The sequence below is a fragment of the Mchenga conophoros genome, linkage group LG9 (assembly GCF_057382185.1).
Source record: "Mchenga conophoros isolate Kocher_MC1m ecotype Shallow Benthic linkage group LG9, M_conophoros_male_GT1.1, whole genome shotgun sequence".
Lineage (NCBI taxonomy): Eukaryota > Metazoa > Chordata > Actinopteri > Cichliformes > Cichlidae > Mchenga > Mchenga conophoros.
This window is the reverse complement of record NC_140534.1, coordinates 3,578,851-3,599,121: the sequence shown is the minus strand read 5'-3', so window position 1 is coordinate 3,599,121 and position 20,271 is coordinate 3,578,851. Positions and strand designations below refer to the sequence as shown.

The 20,271-nt window shown below is 41.3% G+C and overlaps 1 protein-coding gene across 11 annotated transcripts in view; it reads left to right on the top strand.

The window, feature by feature from the left end:
- LOC146566625 (uncharacterized) overlaps window positions 1-20,271 on the top strand; it is a 120,184-nt gene that overhangs the window by 64,678 nt on the left and 35,235 nt on the right. For 10 of the 11 annotated variants that reach the window (XM_085286163.1, XM_085286164.1, XM_085286167.1 and 7 more), the window contains one exon: window positions 3,940-5,412. The exons of the other annotated variant lie outside the window; for it this stretch is intronic. In XM_085286163.1, coding sequence (XP_085142289.1) covers window positions 3,940-5,412 — 1,473 coding nt within the window. The remainder of the gene's footprint in view (window positions 1-3,939; window positions 5,413-20,271) is intronic. 11 annotated transcript variants of the gene reach the window in all.

Sequence of the window (20,271 nt, the reverse complement as noted above, 5' to 3'; positions counted from 1 at the left end):
TTTATTTAATATTACTTTCTACTCGAGGATCTTTTTCTAACTGTGCAGGGGCGGATCTAGCAAAGTTTAGCCAGGGGGGCCGATAGGGCATTAACAGGGAAAAGGGGGCACAAAGACATACTTTTCTTTCTTATTCTCATTTAAAATGTCGAGCTTTTAATAAATAATTATCTGACAGCCAAAGTTTTAATTTGATGCAAAATGAATAGAAGTCCATTACTGTATATAGTAACTATTAAGTCTAATATATATATATATATATATATATATATATATATATATATATATATATATATATATATATATATATATATATATATATATATACCCTAGTAAGCTATAGTACTTTTTCCTTTGGGAAGGTACCATCTGTGCAGTCTGCAATTTTGTTGAAGAAAGATGTTGAATCTATTTAATATTTCTTGAAAAATAATTGATTTCTGTGCATTTTTTTTTCCACACTGCATCAAATTAAGGTTGATTACGTCGATTAAGCATCATGAGGTGGCGCGTGAGGGGTGGTTCCCTATTTTTTATTTATTTATTTTTGTTGTTGCTGGGAGTTGGAACCCTATTAGTTAGGTTGCTTAATATTTACGCTAAGTACTCTTTAAAATACCAGAATAGGGAGGATGGTGTAGGTCTAAGTTTATTAGATTGATCAGTATTGCTGAACTATGAAATATTTTTTTTGTATACAGGTATAACAGAATAGCTTTAGTGTAGTTGTTGTTTTAAACTTGAGTATGAACTTATACAAAATGCAGCAAGATATTTAAAAAACAGTTTTGTTGATTAAAAAACACTATATCGGATTCATATCGGTATCGGCAGATATCCAAATTTATGATATCGGTATCGGTATCGGACATAAAAAAGTGGTATCGTGCCATCTCTAGTCTACAGTGGCTCGCAAAAGTATTCAGCCCCCTTGAACTTTCCCACATTTTGTCACATTACAGCCACAAACATGAATCAGTTTTATTGGAATTCCAGGTGAAAGACCAACACAAAGTGGTGCACACGTGAGAAGTGGAACGAAAACCATACGATTCCAAGCATGTTTTACAAATAAATAACTGCAAAGTGGGGTGTGCGTAATTATTCAGCCCCTGAGTCAACACTTTGTAGAACCAGCTTTTGCTGCAGTTCCAGCTGCCAGTCTTTTAGGGTCTGTCTCTATCAGCTTTGCACATCTACATTCTTCTTTGAAACAGCTCCAGCTCAGTCAGACTAGATGCACAGCGTTTGTGAACAGCAGTTTTCAGATCTTGCCACAGATTCTGGATTGGATTTAGACCTGGACTTTGACTGGATTTTCGCTCCACTTCCAATAATTCCATTGGAATTGGAATTCCAATAAAACTGATTCATGTTTGTGGCTGTACTGTGACAAAATGTGGGAAAGTTCAAGGGGGCCGAATACTTTTGCATTCACTGTATTTCTTTTGTAAGTGGTAGGTTTGTTTTGAACAAGAACGTTTTCCAATGTGTGAAGCCAAACTTAAGAAGTGGTGCGTGCTATTTATTCGGGTTTGGAGGTACACATTTGTAAAATCTTGGGTGAGGATCGCAGTCACATTATATTTGTAAATCTTACTGTATGCTTGTTGATTCGTAACCCCAGTTTCACTTCATATTTTATACTCTGAGATTTCATTTCACTTTTTAATACAGGCCATATTCACACACAGTCATTTTAACTCTTTGACTTGAAGTTCTTGCAAACTATTGCACACACACACACGACCCTGAAGGATGCATCAGGGTCGTTTAGTTCAGCATCTTGTCAAAAGACATGTGGACATGCGTCCTGGAGGAGGTGGGGATCAAACCACTGACCTTTTAATTACTCGATGAGCTGTTTGAGTCACGGCTGCCACTTTTGTACCAATCATGCTCATTTCATATCTGAAGTCTGACATCATGAGCATTTTGGAGCCAGCCTAAACTGGCCGTTGGACAAATTGTAGTTTCTGGCAGTTCCGCGTTGGCGTTTCAGCCCTGGAAGTTTACACTGAGATAAGCAATGTTGTTCGCTTCACATATAAGTGTTTTAAATGTTGTGGCTGATATGTGCATGTTGGTACTGCAGGTCAGGAACATTTACAGTTTTTGTAACGTTATCCCACTGTGACAATCACGGTAACAAACTCCATCTGTAGTCCTTTAGAAAACATCCAGAATAACGAGCCTTTGCACCACAAACACTGCAGTACTTTCATTTGATGTGTTTCTGCTTCCCCTGATACATACAGAGCACAGTTGTGTCATGTGTTTGTTAATATGAAAAATGGTCCTCCAGAGAGCTGCTGTACTGTACTGTGTGGGTCCTGACAGCTGCTCCACTTTAGCTGTTCTTCTTCAGCTGTGTACCTTTATGTATATACCTGAGATCTAGGAACAAACTGGGCCACCCCTCCTCTCAGCGGACGATGTCCCCGCTGCTCTTGTTAGCACTCCTGTATCTTGCATTCGCCATCCTATCTTTACCGTCTCCCTTCTAGACTGAAATCAGGTTGACTACTGCCATCCATTATAAATGCCCTCTATTACTGAAGCAATGTTAAACTGTGGCACAAAACTAATGGAGTCTGCTTTAGTTACAGTAAAGTGACCTGTGTTTGACCTCCTTTCTGTGGGACCATTAAGCATTCTTCTTGATATTTTTTCCACGTCTTTCTGTGTCTATCATTGTGTGCATGTTGGGCACTTCACTCTAGGTACTACATACTTACATGCACACATTCTCATGTGCCTGCACATACTGCGTGTGTGTGTGTGTGTGTGTGTGTGTGTGTGTGTGTGTGTGTGTGTGTGTGTGTGTGTGTGTGTGTGTGTGTGTGTGTGTGTGTGTGTGTGTGTGTTTAATTGTCACTATCCATTTGCTCAGTCAGTATTACATTAGAAGAAATCTTCAGACTATCACGGCTTGGTTTGGATTACTTTATCCGCTCTGTGTTAAAGTTGTATTATTTCCATTTGTAGCTGATTCTTAGACTCTTCATTAATCCTTCACTGGGCCTCTGTGCAGCTCCACATTTCAACCATTGTCTGAAACAAGTTTGACTGTTTAATTCCCCTCCTCTCCTTTAAATCCAACTTTATTCTGGTTGGCTGCCCCTCACAAGCACAAACTTTAACCAGCTGCTGGGCGGAGCCTGTGTGCTGATATGTGTGTCTGCCATGACCGTATAAAGACTATTTCCAATCACTGACATTATAAAGAAATTTGGACTAGTCTGAAACCTTTTTATTTTTTGATTACTTCCAAATAAGCTGAGCTTATTATTTGAAACATAATATTGCCAATATGACCACTGTAAGTAAGTAGATCCTCTTAAAGAATATGAGAACATGCACACTTTCTTCACTAAAGGGCAACAGAAATGAGGCTCTAAATGTTACGCTGTTTGTGTAATCAGTATCCCAGTTATCTTGTGATTTATTTGCCTCTGTGTGATATTTATCTGTCCGTTTTGGTGCATGCTCAATCATCCAGGTAAGGAAATCCCAAAAAGTTGATTCTGTTCATCTGGACGTTTTCCGTGGGAGAAACGTTTCATCCAGTTCACTTCTTCTTCAGCTGAATCCAGATTTCCACTACATTTATGAACAGTACAAACTAGCACCACTGAATGAACAATGGGCTGTGAGGTCAGCTTCGTGATCATTAGTATGAAAATTGTCATGACCATTGATCAACAACCATTGATCAAAGACCACTGATCAATGGCCATGAGTACCTCATACTCCTCGATTCAGAGATGGTCTTTGCTTTTTCACGTAAATGGCCTCCTTGACCCCCGATTCAAACCAACCCTGAATCAACTTTTTGGGCTTTCTCTGTATTGTTTGTTTTAGACTAAGGGAAAAAAGTTAATATGCACATATCTATCTTTACCTACCTTAAACTATGCCCTCTTCACCCACAACAAGGTGCCTTAGGCTGGCCAGACCAGGCTGGCTGCCTGTCGACAGACCTCCCTTTTACTCCAAGTGTCACCACAGTGATTGCTCGACATACCAGCCATCTTGCAGCCAGCCCTGAGGACCCACCTGACAGTTGGCCTAGCCGTGAGAGCGCTGCCTATGCTGGAGGCGACGAAAGGGACAGGGATGGATCAGACCGAAAACAAAAGAAGAAGAAGAAAAGACGACAGAAAGATGAGGGATCCTACGAACAACTGGAGAGCAAGGGCCACCCTGAGATGCAAGCACTGGGAGAAAGCACCCGACCAACAGAGGAGTTCTATCATAGGATTGGCCCAAGGAGGGATAAAGCAGAGGGTGGTTGGGAGGAGCAACTTGGGAAGAGTGGAGGCCCAGGGAAGAAGGGGAAGAGCAGGAAGAAGCTTCCAGAGGAGTGGGGAGTGGCAGAACCATTTGTTCCTTCATCTGCTGTGACCTCTAACATTACAGAGGAGGACATGATGGATCTTGGGAGTTCAACTCTGGACAACCTTGAGGCCTACTTGGCAGATGAAGATTCAAGCCAGAGCCCCTGGAAAAAGGAGGTCTACCCAGATGAAGGCTTGGTATCTTCCCCTCTGTCTCAGGATCTTTTCTCCCCAGGAGCTGGTCCCATTAGCCCACTGGTGCTGAACAGTGAGCTGAAAGCCACAGCAGCTCCGTTTACTATGCCCTCTACCACCAACGGCAAATCACTCGGTTCCTTCCCTGTGGCCCCTCCATGTTGTGACCCATTTGATCTCTTGATGGAAACCGAAAATGCAAGTCTGGGCAACAGCAAAGAGGCTATTTCACCACCCTTTTCTCCAGAGAATGAAGCAGCAGTTGGTAATCTGGTAGACAGCGGCATGTTTGACAACAGCAGTTCTCTCCAGGAATGTTGTGAGCAAGCCACGCCTGAGGCAGACACCTCAGCCTTCAGCCCTGCCACCCAGCCAAGCCCAAATTGTTCCCCTGAAGGTGAGGTGTTAGCCTCAGCACCACCTCTCTCGCCGTCTGATGCTTCATGGGTTCTGAACAGCTCAAATATGAGCAGCAACAGCGATTTATTTAATTTTGCTGACATGGGTGCGCTAGGTCATCCTTTACCCTTAGGCCTAAACTTCGACACCCCAAGCCCAGCACCTCTCCGTTCCCCAAAAACTACGGCACAGGAATTCCAAGCCAGAGAGCTCAAAGAAGGCAAATCATCCCCAAAACAATCCAAGAAACCACGCTCTTCATCTTCTTCATCCTCTGTTAAGAGTCCAACCTCCCCAGAAGCTAAAAGGTTCTCTCCAATGGCATCGCCTGTCACCAGCCCCTCTTCCCCTCCATCGGTCCCCCCTCTGGCAGTTCCAGGATCTGGTCTTAATCCTGCAGCTAAGCCCTTCTTTCCCAGCTTTGCTGATCCCATGGAAGAACCAGCTGTGGCCAATCAAGATGTTCCTCTCGTTGAAGGTTGGTTGTAGTCACCCCTGGACAACGTAGAAATACATAAAGTAACTAAAACATGTAGACAAATGGTTGCCATGCATGTTGCAATCCAGCTTGGGTACTTCCCATATTTGAAACTGACGTCCAATAGATCTTGAGCAGAACTGATTGCTTGGGTGTATTATATTCATCAAGGGTTATGTCAATCATTACACCCATTCGTTCTGTTTTCTTGCATGGATACATTTGTCTAAAGACTTGGCTGAGGCTTGCTGGCTGTTTTTGAGTGACTAACGCATGGATTGAAGTGTTGACCAACAGGGCTGTGGATTGCCTTGACTCTAAAGGGATGTTTGGGTTTCATTGCAGTGGGATCGTATAAGGTATTAATCAGTACTCGAAGCCAAACGGTCAGTGTAACTGTAAGCTATATTTAGAGTGTTTTCAGGACTCAACACTACTACCAGACACAAGTTTCCTGAAGCCATCACCTCTCTATCTTAACAGCAATAAGTACTTTGACAAAGACAGCACTGTTACCTTGCAGAAGACAGAGTTGCTCATTTAGCGGGGCCTCATCTTTGATGTTTTAAACACCTACAGTACGTATACGCTTTGCATCTCCTAACTGGGAAGAAGCTGAATATAATACACTGAGTACGAATCAGCACCTTATACAGAACTACTTAAAAGAAACTGAAACATCCCTTTTATCTGTAGTATCCTGTTCCCAATGATGCACTGCTGAGATGTTCTCATGACTAACAGTGTTGCTGTTGACAGGTGTGACACTACTAACCATTCACAGTCTTCCTTCCTAGCAGCACCAGTAGGTATCTTCACCAAATCAAAACGAAACCTGTACTTTTCTCTTCTGTCCAGGTCTCTGTTAACCCTGTGATCATTATCCCTTTCCTTTGCATCCAGGGGTTATGGTGTCACGCTGTCTTCTTTTCCCTGCATCCAGTTAACTCTGTTTTCCTCACTACTGTAGCTGCCTGTCTTTGTTGGAAAATAAAAGCAGGTGTCCTGTTTTTTCACTAAAGGTGTTACGCAATAACAATTCTTACCCCGTCTCCTTGAAGTATAACGGTTCCAAAAGGCCAAACTGTAATTGTTAATTTTGTTGATTTTATTTTCCATGTTCTGTGATGATTGTTGCCTCGGCGGGTTCTCCATCATAGGTAAGTCCTGTTCTAAGTCCTCCTGTGGTTTTGTCTCTCTGTTGTTGTTTTGTGCGGTGTTGTTGAAGCACACATTTGGGTGCATCAGATTCGTTAACGGCTGTTGCTTCAACCATAATTGAGGTGTCACCAGTGTGCTGCAGTTAAATAAAAACCACCTTCTCATTCTCAGCTTGAAGTCAGGCTTGTTCTTGGAGTTTGCTAATTAGGCTGTTAAAATGGAGAATGTTTTGGCAGCTTATGCACTGTCCTCTTGGCATCATTAGGTCAGGATGTGCAAGGTGCAAAAGCGGGGGGTTACTCCATCCTCTTATTGCCAACCTTTATCTATGGTCAAAAGCCTTGGGGCAGGAAAAAATGCGATGAGGGTGCAGATATATGGCGATAATTAGTGGGCAGCATTAGAAGCTGTGGTGTCCCGCAGATATTTAGGATATAGTTGGCACTGAGCTTCAAGCATATGGTCAAAAAGTTCTGCGAATAGGTCATAAAAATAGAAACCCTTGGTTCGTGTAAATTTGCCCCCTTTCAAGATCTGGACTGCTGCTACCTTGCAGCATGATCTGCATGTTTTTAGGCCGGGTATAGATTCGTTTGAGCTCTGAAACTCAACAGATCAAAGCTTTTGGGCAGTTTTCTGTCAAGTTCACATTTTTAATAAAATACTGTATTTGTAGCAGTGTCACTCAGTAACATGTGACTTGAGTTGCCTGGGGATTAGTCCTGCTTGTGGCAGCCAGGAAGTGACTTGTTTTAACGTACCTGGATTTTAGAAAAAGTGTAACTTTAATAGGGAAAGAGTTTCCAGCCCACTGGGGCAGGCTTGTTTTTACAGCAGCCAGATGAGGAGTTGAAATAAAATGCACTGACGCTGCTGCTTTTGTGTGTGGGTGTGTGCATGCAGCCTCCATGTGTTTGTCTCCCATTAAAGTGTATATCTAAATTTAGGCATACGTGCATGTGGCTCTGTGTTTGTGTGTGCAGGTTTCTGCTTTCTGAGACGAGCTAAAGTGTTCTTTGTGTGCTGCTGTGATTTATGGAGATTCAGAGTTGCAGAGGATTCATTTCCTTGTCCTTCCTTTCCTGTCTCTGCCTCCTGTCGGAGGCTGAAATGAGGACTGAAGTAGCCTTCAGCTCGCAACAGGAACAGTACAGTGTTGAACCTAGCTATTAAGCTGCTTTGATCAATGCCTTCCCACCACACACACACACACACACACACACACACACACACACACACACACACACACACACACACACACACACACACATTGAAACATTGTGAGTGCTTATTGCGTTCTGTTTGTGTTTCGTTTCATTAGTTGTGTCTGTGTGTGATATTTGCTTGGTATTCCCGATGCTAGATATCCATATATTTGTGTTGTTGTTTTGAAAGCTTGTAACCAGCATGCACTGCTGAAATGCAAGACAAGTAACAGCATTAAATGTCCAGCATCAGATTAAGCTTGCATGAGTCCCTGTGCATGCATTGGTAGATACGGCTGCGGGTGTGGCGTGCGTGCTCGAGTTATTGCACATACATGAATAAAGTCAGCTTTTTATTTCCAAAAACAGCTGATGGGAAGGTGAGAGCAGGTGATGAGTTTTTGTACTTTATTGTAATCAAAGTCACATGATGAAATCGTGTTATAACCCATGAAAAATGTTTCATGTCATTGGACTGAAGAGTCCGTGTGGCTGTTTGTTTGAGGTGTGCACAACTCCAGTACACTGTCAAACACCAGGGTTCCCAACAGGACACAAACAACATTAAGGACTGCCTTAAAGGGCTTAATGAGTGTGGAGAAAGTATTCCGATTTGTGTTGCACTTCTTGGATGAAATTGTTCAAGTTGTTACCTCCTGGATTTGGCAGCATGGACGCCTCCGATTTACTCAGCAGTATGTAGTGGTGGTTGAGTCTGGAGCATGCATGAGGCCTTAAGCATAGTGAAGCATTAGCGAAGACTTGGAGCCGGCAGTGGTCGCTATGGCTCGTCGGATTACGGCAGTCAAGGAGCTTCACACATTGCCTGGTAAAATCCAGAGAGCTGAAGGAGTTTCATGAGGAGGAAGATGTACAGGAGCCTATAGCACCACCTCCTCAGCCAGAGGAACAGGGCTGGCATGCCCAACCTTTGTTCCCTGCGAGGAGCTTGGCTGTGAGGAAAGGAAAGAGTAAGCCCCAGAAACCGCTAAACGCAGCAGCCCAGTCCAGTGAGAGTTTCCTCACGAGTGTCCCCAGAATGAGGTTGACTATCGTAACAGGTTGTCATGTCTTTTATTCAGGCCAGTGCCTCTATATGTGTTTTTGCTGTGGGTGATATGAATGTGGATGTATCAAACAGTAGCTCTAGTAGTGCTTTCGCCTGATAATAGCTACACCCATAGCAGTGAGGCATGGCACACAACATCACTGTACCTGCACAGCTGAGGCCATGACTCTGTAGAGTCTATGAGTGTTAGTTATGAGCTTGTTTTTACTGAGCATGTGCCGTCATCTCTAAATTTAGGCAATGTTGCCCTTCCAGCTTATTGCATGGAAAAGTAGACTGGCTGGGTAAGGTTGAGCTACATCCTGGTGCATGTAATGATGTCAGCTGTATAAACCCCAACATGGGGCTGAGTTTTGTTCTTTATATGAAAATATTGTGGAGTCCTTACTTGTGTAAGACTGAAATGTGCTGAACCAGGTTGGAATGAGAGCTTCATGCTGAGGCCAGAAGGTCTTTAAAGCTAGGGCGGAGTCAGGGAGGCATAAATATGTTCCTCTGTTTAAATATGAGAAAAGCACAAATGATAATTTAAGTATATGTTTTAAAAGGAATGAAGACACTGTGAGATCTCAATCCCTGGCAAACAATGGTGAACAAGTTTGTCAATGATTTCTAGAAAGTAATCAAAAGAATGAGTGATGTTACAACATCCACCAGCTAATATTGATGGTGTTAGTGGTTCGGAGGAAATGACTCGAATGTGGCAGAAACATCTCTGCGATCTGTATGACTGTGCCGGCGTCCCAGCTTTGGACAGGGTGAAACTGATAATAAGGAAGATGTTACAGTTTCTTCAGAAGAAATTTATGACGCAAATAGAACATTAAAGACAAAAGGCCACGTGGGATGGATCAGACATCTGCTGAACATTTGGAATTTGCTCAATTCTATCAGCTATGTTAGCACCCAACATAAAAGACAAAGCTGACCAAATAAGCAGCAGGGATAACTATCGGCCCATCTATTATGTTGTTCAAGGCCTTTGAAAGGACTATTTTACGTTTTGTCTTGACCTCTGAAAACCAGTTTGTTTTTAAATCTGTGCCTTTGTGTAAATGTTCTCTTGCTATGGACCCTTGTATGTCTTTAACAAAGTGAACTAACTAACCAACGCTATGGATGTGTTGTTTCCAGTGTGCACACAAAGGCAAAGATTGAGTGCAGCTGGCTATGTCTTCCCTCTTTTTGTAATGAGATCCTTTGTGTGTTCCCAGGGGTGGATCTTTGTCACCAAGAGTGGTATTTAAGTCTTATACCAAAGATACGAAGGCATGTGGAGCACAATAAAGAACGAGGAGAAAGATGTTGTAGGATTACAGAGTAGAGCATGTGGAGTCGGATAAGAACCTGATTTTGGATGAAATCAAGAGCAGAGCAGGGACAGAAACAGGAAAAGAATAAGAAGGCAGAGGAAGAGGAGGTGCCGGGGTACGGTGTACTGTAACCTCAGTGTATTTCTGTTAAAATTATTTTTATATCTTTTAAGAATTTAATGTATTGACTAGCTGTGCCACTAACTCACAAAAACCCGGTTAGCCAAGTATAGCCAGCTTTCCAAGAGTCAAAAAGACATTCTGGGCTCGTACAACCTTCTGAAAGGGGTCACTTCAGTTTCTCGGCAATGTAAGAGGAGCCAAAGCTCAGGACCTAGTTTCAGATTCCTCTTTTCAATTTTGTTTCTCCACCACCTCCAAGCTTACCTAGAAAAAGTCGAAGCAGGCCAAAATAACTGGGAGGGACATTCAGGCCACATCACAACAACACCTTCCCTCCTCTCCCACCCATACTCTCTCAGACAGACTGAAAACACAGGTGCCTTCTGGGATAAAGAGCACAAACATACCACTGCTGTGGCTCTGTCTCCCAGCATAGACATGTACAGTACACAAATGACTCATCAAGCTATTTAAAGACAACACTAATCCTCAAAAGGCAGACGGGCAGGCGTAACTGTACTGTATCAGCAGTCTATTTTTACCACATAGTGCTTTTCACTGTTGTTTAGCTCTGTTTCATTAGAGCGCAGGCTGTTAGATGGTAACCCAGAAGGGACATTCGCAGAGTATGGCCCTACGGACCAGGGTGAGCTAATGTCTTTTGACAGTTTGGGGGAAGTGTTAGGATTTGCCTCGTTGGCCCCACTGTAGGAGTCGACAGCAAACACTAAGACAAAAAAGCAAGTCACTTCCAGGTTGGTTCATCAACAGAGTCACAAAGAACAGATTTAAACCCCATGCAGAGATGGCTTCAGGCCACTAGTGTGGGCTGTGCTTCAGATTTAATACAATTTGATATTGGCTTTTTAAAAAGACTGCACATCTACTATTCTTGTTTCTGTGACTCAACTAGATTTTTACTATTTTTTTGACAAAGTCAGACATGAATGATACTTTCCAATTAAAATTCATTTGCTTTCACATAAGGCCCTTTTTAGGAATAATGCTAAACTTGCAACTTGCCTACACAAACTAACTATAGATGTATATCGCAGTAAACTTGCGCAGTAAACGCAATGGATTTTGCACATGTTGCAATTTAAGTACAAAAACACACTGGTGAGGGAACAAATACAACATGCTGGTAACGAAGTCCTGGGCTCACTGTAATGCCACATTTTAGGGAACTTGCAGATGCACTTAGTGAAAGTAAACAGTTTAGCAAGAAAACCAGATTAATGTTGATTTGGTTAGAGTTCAGTCTGAGACCCAAATGCTGATCCATGAATAAAAATAGATTACATTTTAATGCAATAAAATAGGCATCATTTAACATTTCAGTCACAAATAATAGATGCATCCATACAGTCCATCCAACCTTTTTTGTATTTCATATGTAATGATTACCGTATTTTCCGCATTATAAGGCGCACTTAAAATCCTTTAATTTTCTCAAAAATCAACAGTGTGCTTTATGTATGAATTCTGGTTGTGCTTACTGACCTCGAACCGATTTTATGTGTAAAAATCAAAAATCTGTCAACAATGTTTTAGTACGACTTTGGTAGCTATGAAGCCGCACCGCTTGATGGATGGTCGGAGCATTACGGCTGCCACAGTCAGGAGCCTCACGGAGTAATCTGGGTCCTAAACTCCATAAACTTCAGGTCCCAAAGTCAAACAATCACTGCAGCATCACTGAGAGTTAAAAACAGTCTAAATTCTTTCACCTTTAATAAAATGATCAGTGTTGCTGCTTTACCAGGTGTAACAATTAAGTTTAACATCCAGGCATCCATGAAAACAGAATTTATGACATTTAACAGAGTTAGAAGTTAGCAGGAGGTTAGCTCACTAGTTTCCACCTAAACATGATATAGCATGTTCTGACTGAGATTTCTAAAGCATTCAAATGTACAGCTCTGCTATCACTTCCAGCATAAATGAAGACAGAAAACTAAACAGCAGTGACGTTTGTAGGGTTACTGAAGTTTGGCTAGCTGCTATATAATGATGTGTTATGTGATCGCTAGCAACACAGCTATGTTAGCATAACATAAACAGTGAAGCTGGAGGATGAACGCTAACTTTTTTCACTCACTAATGTGAGGATTCCCGATGGTGCAATCGCAGGATGCTGTAAACGGACCAAACTTCAGTCAGGAGAACAACTGAGATAATCCATCCACAATACGAGGTTAGTCATTAATATACTGCAGCAACATGGGAATAGAGCAGCTGCAGAGAATTCAGCATTAATGAATCAATGGTACGGAAGTGGAGGAAGCAAGAAGAATGAGTTGAGTAAAGTTTGACTTATCTGACTGTTTTGTTTCACTTAATGAACCTTATGGTCTGAAAAATTCGGTACAAGATTACCTGCTTCGCTGCACAGAGATTTATCCATCCCAGAATTCAATTCATATTTTTTATACAGCGTCAAATCACAACAACAGTCGCCTCAAGGTGCTTTATATTGTAAGGTAGATCCTACAATAATACATACAGAGAAAAACCCAACAATCATATGAGCAGCACTTTGGCAACAGTGGGAAGGAAAAACTCCCTTTTATGATTGTATAGTCATTTAATTTCATGGCCCACTGAACATTTTAAAATATTTCTTGTTCATGTTACTAAGAAGGTCAATGTTGTTAATTTAGCAAATCCTTTTTCATTGTTATTGTTTTCATCTGTGGTATCTTCCATAGTATGACATTGGATTTGGAATTTGGATGTATGAGTGTATGCGTCTGTCAAGAGACACGAGAGAAAAGTTGACAGGAACGTCTGACTTTCCTAAAATTAAATCGGTTCAAATTCTTTAAAGTTACTGAGCAGATCTTGGCCTCTGTCCATGGTGCTGAACCTCCACATGGAGGGAGCCAGCTGTCAAGCCTGTGTTCCATTACCTTCAGCCTGTCAATGCTCCATTACTCACTGTTATAATTATCCCTTCAGATAAGAGGCACCTTTGTTTCAGAAGTTGTAATTATTTCAGAGGGTTGTGAAATGTAATCTGGAGTTTTTGCTTTGGCCTGACAGAATAACCTTGAACTATATAGAACATATAATTAATGTCTTTTGCTCACTTCCAAAAGTTTTCCGCTTTAAAAAAGTTGACCTGATTTCCAGGGTAATAGAGCCACTTCATGCTTAGGTGGCAGAAAAGTTTTCTTTAAAAAGGCAGGCCTGTATAGGACAGTGTGTTATATGTTGGTGTCCAGTTCATTCAGCTTTGCAGGGGAGGACAAGTGAGTTTAATGTAGAACGTTGGGATGTTAGTCCATGAGTGTCTATAAACTCAGGTCCTCTCTTTCTAAAAGTCGCACTGAACCACATGAGAGTTCTGTGTGTGCTCAACAGCTGCTGAATGCAGATGAATGTAAAATAAATGTTTAAACAAAAGCATCTGAAAGCCTAAGATTCTCCTGGCAGGCAGACAGAATTCAGAGAGACTACGAGAAAAGAAAATGACAGGAGACTGACAGATGTAAGACGGAGCATGGTCCAGAAAGACAGGACATGGACAGAGGCAAGGAAAAAGATAGACAGGGAAGCAAATAGGTAAAGAAATACACGAGGTTTTGTCAGGAATACATTTATGGATGCAGAAAAGGAGATGTCCTAGAAAGAAAGGCAAATAAACAGCATGTATATAAACAGGTAAATGGGCAGATATGTAGACTGAGCCCCCGTGTGGTGTCACCCATGTCCAGCAAAAGGCAGACAATAAACTGACCCTAGTGTAACATCATATTTCATGAAATTCCACGGATTTGTAGCAAATAAGCAAATAATCTGTTTTGTCTTTTTTGGCTCCTTAAGCAAAAAGTCTACTTACCTTGTTAAAAAAAAAGTAGAAACTGTGGGGATAAATTTAAAGGTCTAAATGACAGGCAAATATTTCAGATCCAGAGAAATCCATTATTTGTAAGGATGGAGCGGCACCACTGCATACGGCGCTTCTGGGAAAAAATGCTTCATAGAAAGACCTTTTCCTGAATCGTGACCATAACGATTTCTCCGTTCATCTAACATTTTAAACACAATAACGAGGGCTTTCATATTTGACATGCAATGAATCCAGCGAGTAGACAGGACAAGAAACAATAAGCCAGTCAGTGCTATGTATGGTACCAACACTTGTTAGCAGGAAAAAGGAGCAACCGTTTATATTGACAGGTGCTGTCACTATAGCTAAGACTGCTGTTTGTGTTTGGACTCCTTTGCTTCACAGCCCAGTCAGTCTGCTTGGACCGCTGCACGTTTCCCTTTTGATCCAGGTGGGATATGTTTCTCTCCGGGCCGTCCCTAACAGACGGAGCAAAGTCAAGTACAAAGAACCCTAAAAATCCTGTCAGATATCAGGCAAAGAGCATTCAGCACCAACACTGAAGCTGTTCTGGAGGCTAACCTTTAACCTTCAGTCAAGATCACCCTACTTATTAAAACAGGATCCTTTGATTGAAAAGATGCAACATTCCTGTAGCTTCTCCTGCCTTTATAAGATAACTCTTACACTGAGACGGGTGAGGAAGTGGCACTGTGCACGTCCTTCATCTTCATCCAGCAACAGGTTAAATAGTCCAGATCATTTAATACAACTTTGTTTAAACTTCATTAAATAGAAATGTGAAAATGGATACAAGCTTAAGTTGAAGACTTGTTAAGTTGTAACGAAGCATCATGCTAATTTGATACTTCAGTATTTCACTTCATCTCGATTTCCTCTCCTTGAAATGGTCACACAGACGTTTGCTAATCTTGAGTTACTTCTTAAAACTGGATTTTAAATGGAGGGAATGTAAGATGTCAATGAAAGTCATCGTTTTTTAAAGGTTTCATTGGCAGAAAGGTAGACATAGACAGACAGAGACACTGGCTCTGGGGGAGGGACAACAGGAAGCATAAGAACTGATCGGGCAGTTGCCATAAAGGTTGAGGATCAGGTATTGTTGTAGTCAAAGCACTCAACAAAAACCAACACTGACGAGACGTTTTGATGGTATGGTTTTTGTCAGTTACAAAGACAGAATTATGACATTGCCTGTTGAATTGTTCCGTTGCTTTATTGGACAAGGTCTCCTTTTTGCTGCCATTTTGCCGAATTACCAACAAGAGCCTCAGGTCACCAGAGAACATTTTACAACGTTTGTCTGTGGAACAAACAAACAGAAAACACAACACAGTGCTTGATGTGAACTGTAAAAGCTCAGAAACAGTCAGAACCTTTTTCTGTATCCTAGCTATGCAGAAGAAGTAAACAGGGCAGCTTTTCTCCCACAATGGCATCAAAAATCAGTTTGGTTGACAGCATCAAGATGCACACATTCTGCATGTGCAAAGTTCCTGGCATCACACTGAGATGTTGAAGTCTTTCAGCTCTGACAGTTACCTGTGACAGTCAAAGGTACGAGGATAATCTTCCTACAGCCTGAAAGAGCGTGATGCTAAAGTAGCTGTTGCCTTTTTCACTTGCGACTGCCTGATTAGTGTCTGACTCTGACACAAACTAATCCAGACTGGAGGGCTGAGGTTAAAGTCAGGCTGGTTTTGACTAATGACACCAAACAACAGAAACAGCAGGCTAGCAAATCGAGCAAATCCACATCCAGTCAGTTTTCTTTCTATTTAATTTGTATCATAGCTTCCAAATGTGCCACAGTTCCCAGGCCTGTAACTTCTTATGATATCATGCTATCTAGGAATCCAGTGCCCTTTAAAGCAGATTACATGTATCTGTGAAAATCAAACCTTTGCTGTAGCCATAGTTTTTCCAAGTATGACAGCGTTTTAAATAAATTACACTTTGGTAGTTTGGTAAATAGCAGCTCGCTTTTTATTAAATTGACTGTTTTTCCTGTGTGGATGACAGAAAAACATTGTTTTACTGGTGTTGTGACTCTGGGCACAGTTTCCACACATTTCCACAGAATGCTCGTTCCACTTGATTTAAAGGATAAATATCCCCGTGCTAAAAACTTTGATATGTGGTGTATATGAATAAAAGCTCGTAACATCCAGCAGATAATATCTTTAGGCACGTTTATCAAAGAGAGGATGTTTATTAATGACCAACAAACTCCAGCAGTGATGTAGTAAGGAGTTAATTCACTGTTGGACGTCCTCGTCATTCATTAAGAATTATCTGTAATTTCTGAAGTGTATAAAAAACCAAAAACAGCACTGATAGGATGTTGGTGGTAAAGATACTCAAACTTGGGTTTTGATCCAACCTCCAGCTTTCTAGAAATCCACATTCTGTCCGTACATTTGCTACAGCCTCACATCATTTAAATGCCACGAATGCCGGAGAGATTCATCGGTTTTCAGCAGATTTTGAAAACTGGCTTCATGAGTAAATCGAGGATAACGTGACAGACGTGGCACTCCTTATTAATAATAACAAATTGGAATGTGACATTTTCCTGTCACTGTGTGTTCTGTGGATGTGTTCAGTCTCTCAGCGTCGTGGATCTGCATTGAGTTTGGTTAAAATCTGCACCGCTGTCCATCTAGGCTGAAGAGCTGCATCGCCTCTGGGTCCGTGTAGGCAGGAGGAGCAGGAAACTGCCTTTGGGTGTGCTGTAGATGTCTTAGGACGTCTTGTGTGTTTAAAGCGTATATGAATATACATATCTGAGAAAGCCAAAGGGAGTTACTGGATGTGGCTGAAACAGCCGAGGGCGTCGGATTCAGATTCTGCATTATGAATGACAACTTTACAGGGAGTGCAGAATTATTAGGCAAATGAGTATTTTGTCCACATCATCCTCTTCATGCATGTTGTCTTACTCCAAGCTGTATAGGCTTGAAAGCCTACTACCAATTAAGCATATTAGGTGATGTGCATCTCTGTAATGAGAAGGGGTGTGGTCTAATGACATCAACACCCTATATCAGGTGTGCATAATTATTAGGCAACGTCCTTTCCTTTGGCAAAATGGGTCAAAAGAAGGACTTGACAGGCTCAGAAAAGTCAAAAATAGTGAGATATCTTGCAGAGGGACGCAGCAGTCTCAAAATTGCAAAGCTTCTGAAGCGTGATCATCGAACAATCAAGCGTTTCATTCAAAATAGTCAACAGGGTCGCAAGAAGCGTGTGGAAAAACCAAGGCGCAAAATAACTGCCCATGAACTGAGAAAAGTCAAGCGTGCAGCTGCCAAGATGCCACTTGCCACCAGTTTGGCCATATTTCAGAGCTGCAACATCACTGGAGTGCCCAAAAGCACAAGGTGTGCAATACTCAGAGACATGGCCAAGGTAAGAAAGGCTGAAAGACGACCACCACTGAACAAGACACACAAGCTGAAACGTCAAGACTGGGCCAAGAAATATCTCAAGACTGGTTTTTCTAAGGTTTTATGGACTGATGAAATGAGAGTGAGTCTTGATGGGCCAGATGGATGGGCCCGTGGCTGGATTGGTAAAGGGCAGAGAGCTCCAGTCCGACTCAGACGCCAGCAAGGTGGAGGTGGAGTACTGGTTTGGGCTGGTATCATCAAAGATGAGCTTGTGGGGCCTTTTCGGGTTGAGGATGGAGTCAAGCTCAACTCCCAGTCCTACTGCCAGTTTCTGGAAGACACCTTCTTCAAGCAGTGGTACAGGAAGAAGTCTGCATCCTTCAAGAAAAACATGATTTTCATGCAGGACAATGCTCCATCTCACGCGTCCAAGTACTCCACAGCGTGGCTGCAAGAAAGGGTATAAAAGAAGAAAAACTAATGACATGGCCTCCTTGTTCACCTGATCTGAACCCCATTGAGAACCTGTGGTCCATCATCAAATGTGAGATTTACAAGGAGGGAAAACAGTAGGGCTGCTCGATTATGGCAAAAATGATAATCACGATTATTTTCACTGAAATTGAGATCTCGATTATTTGACGATATTTATTTAACCCTTTAAGACCTACTATAGAACCAAGTCCACCAGAGCTTATATTATTTTTTTACATGCTGTAGTGCCATTTGTGGGAGCATTTCAAGTTGCTATACATCAATACAACTGTTATAGCCCATATTTTAATAATATGTATGCATTAAGTCCATAGTAATTACATAAATTGCAAAAAAGTGCAATAAACTACAAAAAAAATTGAAAATCGCTTTTGTTTTGTTTACATATATTTCTACTTGGAGAAATTTAAGAGGCTTATCCCTCAAAACTTTAAATACAATAAAGTTGCAAAAAATAGTTTCCCACCACAGGAAATTTATTTTGAGTGTCTTCATAGTTTTATTTTGGAGATACAGCAATTTTTATATATTGCAGGAAAAACAAAAAACAATCCTATGATGCAAATTTGCAAAGAAAACAGCAGGTGCATCATTTCACTGTGGGAAGTGTTACGAACAGCTGATCGGATCACAAAGCGTGTTTCTGGAATATTATGTTTTTGTTCCTGCAAGCGCTTTTTATGCAATTTTTGCAAAGCTATATGTGGAAGGAAACCGTGACCGAGGACAAGCTGATGGCATAAGTTGTAAGTACAACTCCTCCGGTTTCATATGCAAAACAAATTATTGCGCTAGCTTACACGGTTCAGGTTCTACAGGGATTTAAAAATAGTTACACAACACGGAGCGTGCTGCTCTGACCGGCTTTAAAGGGTTAACAATGACTTTAAAAAATAATATAAAATAGTGTGCAACACCACTGAAGTTTTTTTTTTTAAACTCTCTTTTCAACCAACGGCAGTCACTCTCCAAATAACTTCTGCTTAGCTTTCCGAGCTTCCCTCGGGTCCTCTTAATCAGCGGTCTCCAACCTTTTTTGCCCCACGGACCGGTTTATGCCCGACAATATTTTCACGGACCGGCCTTTAAGGTGTCGCGGATAAATGAGGGAGGGGCTAATAATCGGCTCAGTCATTTTTAATGATCGTTGAAAGCCCAGATCGTAATCGTGATTAAAATTCGATTAATTGAGCAGCCCTAGAAAACAGTACACCTCTCTGAACAGTGTCTGGGAGGCTGTGGTTGCTGCTGCACGCAATGTTGATGGTGAACAGATCAAAACACTGACAGAATCCATGGATGGCAGGCTTTTGAGTGTCCTTGCAAAGAAAGGTGGCTATATTGGTCGCTGATTTGTTTTTGTTTTGTTTTTGAATGTCAGAAATGTATATTTGTGAATGTGGAGATGTTATATTGGTGTCACTGGTAAAAATAAATAATTGAAATGGGTATATATTTGTTTTTTGTTAAGTTGCCTAATAATTATGCACAGTAATAGTCACCTGCACACACAGATATCCCCCTAAAATAGCTAAAACTAAAAACAAACTAAAAACTACTTCCAAAAACATTTAGCTTTGATATTAATGAGTTTTTTGGGTTCATTGAGAACATGGTTGTTGTTCAATAATAAAATTATTCCTCAAAAATACAACTTGCCTAATAATTCTGCACTCCCTGTAGATCAGACACTTAGAGCTGCTTCATGAGTTGCAGGGCCGCTGGTTATGTTGGTACTTAATAAATAGGAATGAAACGCGCTGTCTCTTATGTGCTGTTTAGGGACATTTTCAAAATTGTCCTTTTTTAGATCATTAAGTATTGAGACAAACTTTGAACAGTTACCTGAAGCGTACAGCCTGGTGTAACACGATGGGCTAATTTTAATACAGAAACCCTTTGACAGCTTTTATTAATCAAAGCTTTGCTGTTATATCAGCATCTTTACCACCAATAGTTTAGTATAATTTTTATTATTGGGAGCAGTGAAACATGGAGTAATGATTAGGATTGAGCTTGTACACTACCGGTATTATCTTTCATTTGAGACAGAATTGATTTTTCATGGACGTCTATGTCACAGTCCTTATTGGTTTCATGGAGCCAAAGTGATAAGTTCAAAAACAAAAACACCTCATTTAGGCATTGAACAAACTTCATACAGCACTGTCCTGTAGCTCATACTAATCCAGCTGTGCACAAGTATTATTACTTATTATGGACAGTTCAGGAGATGATGTGTACT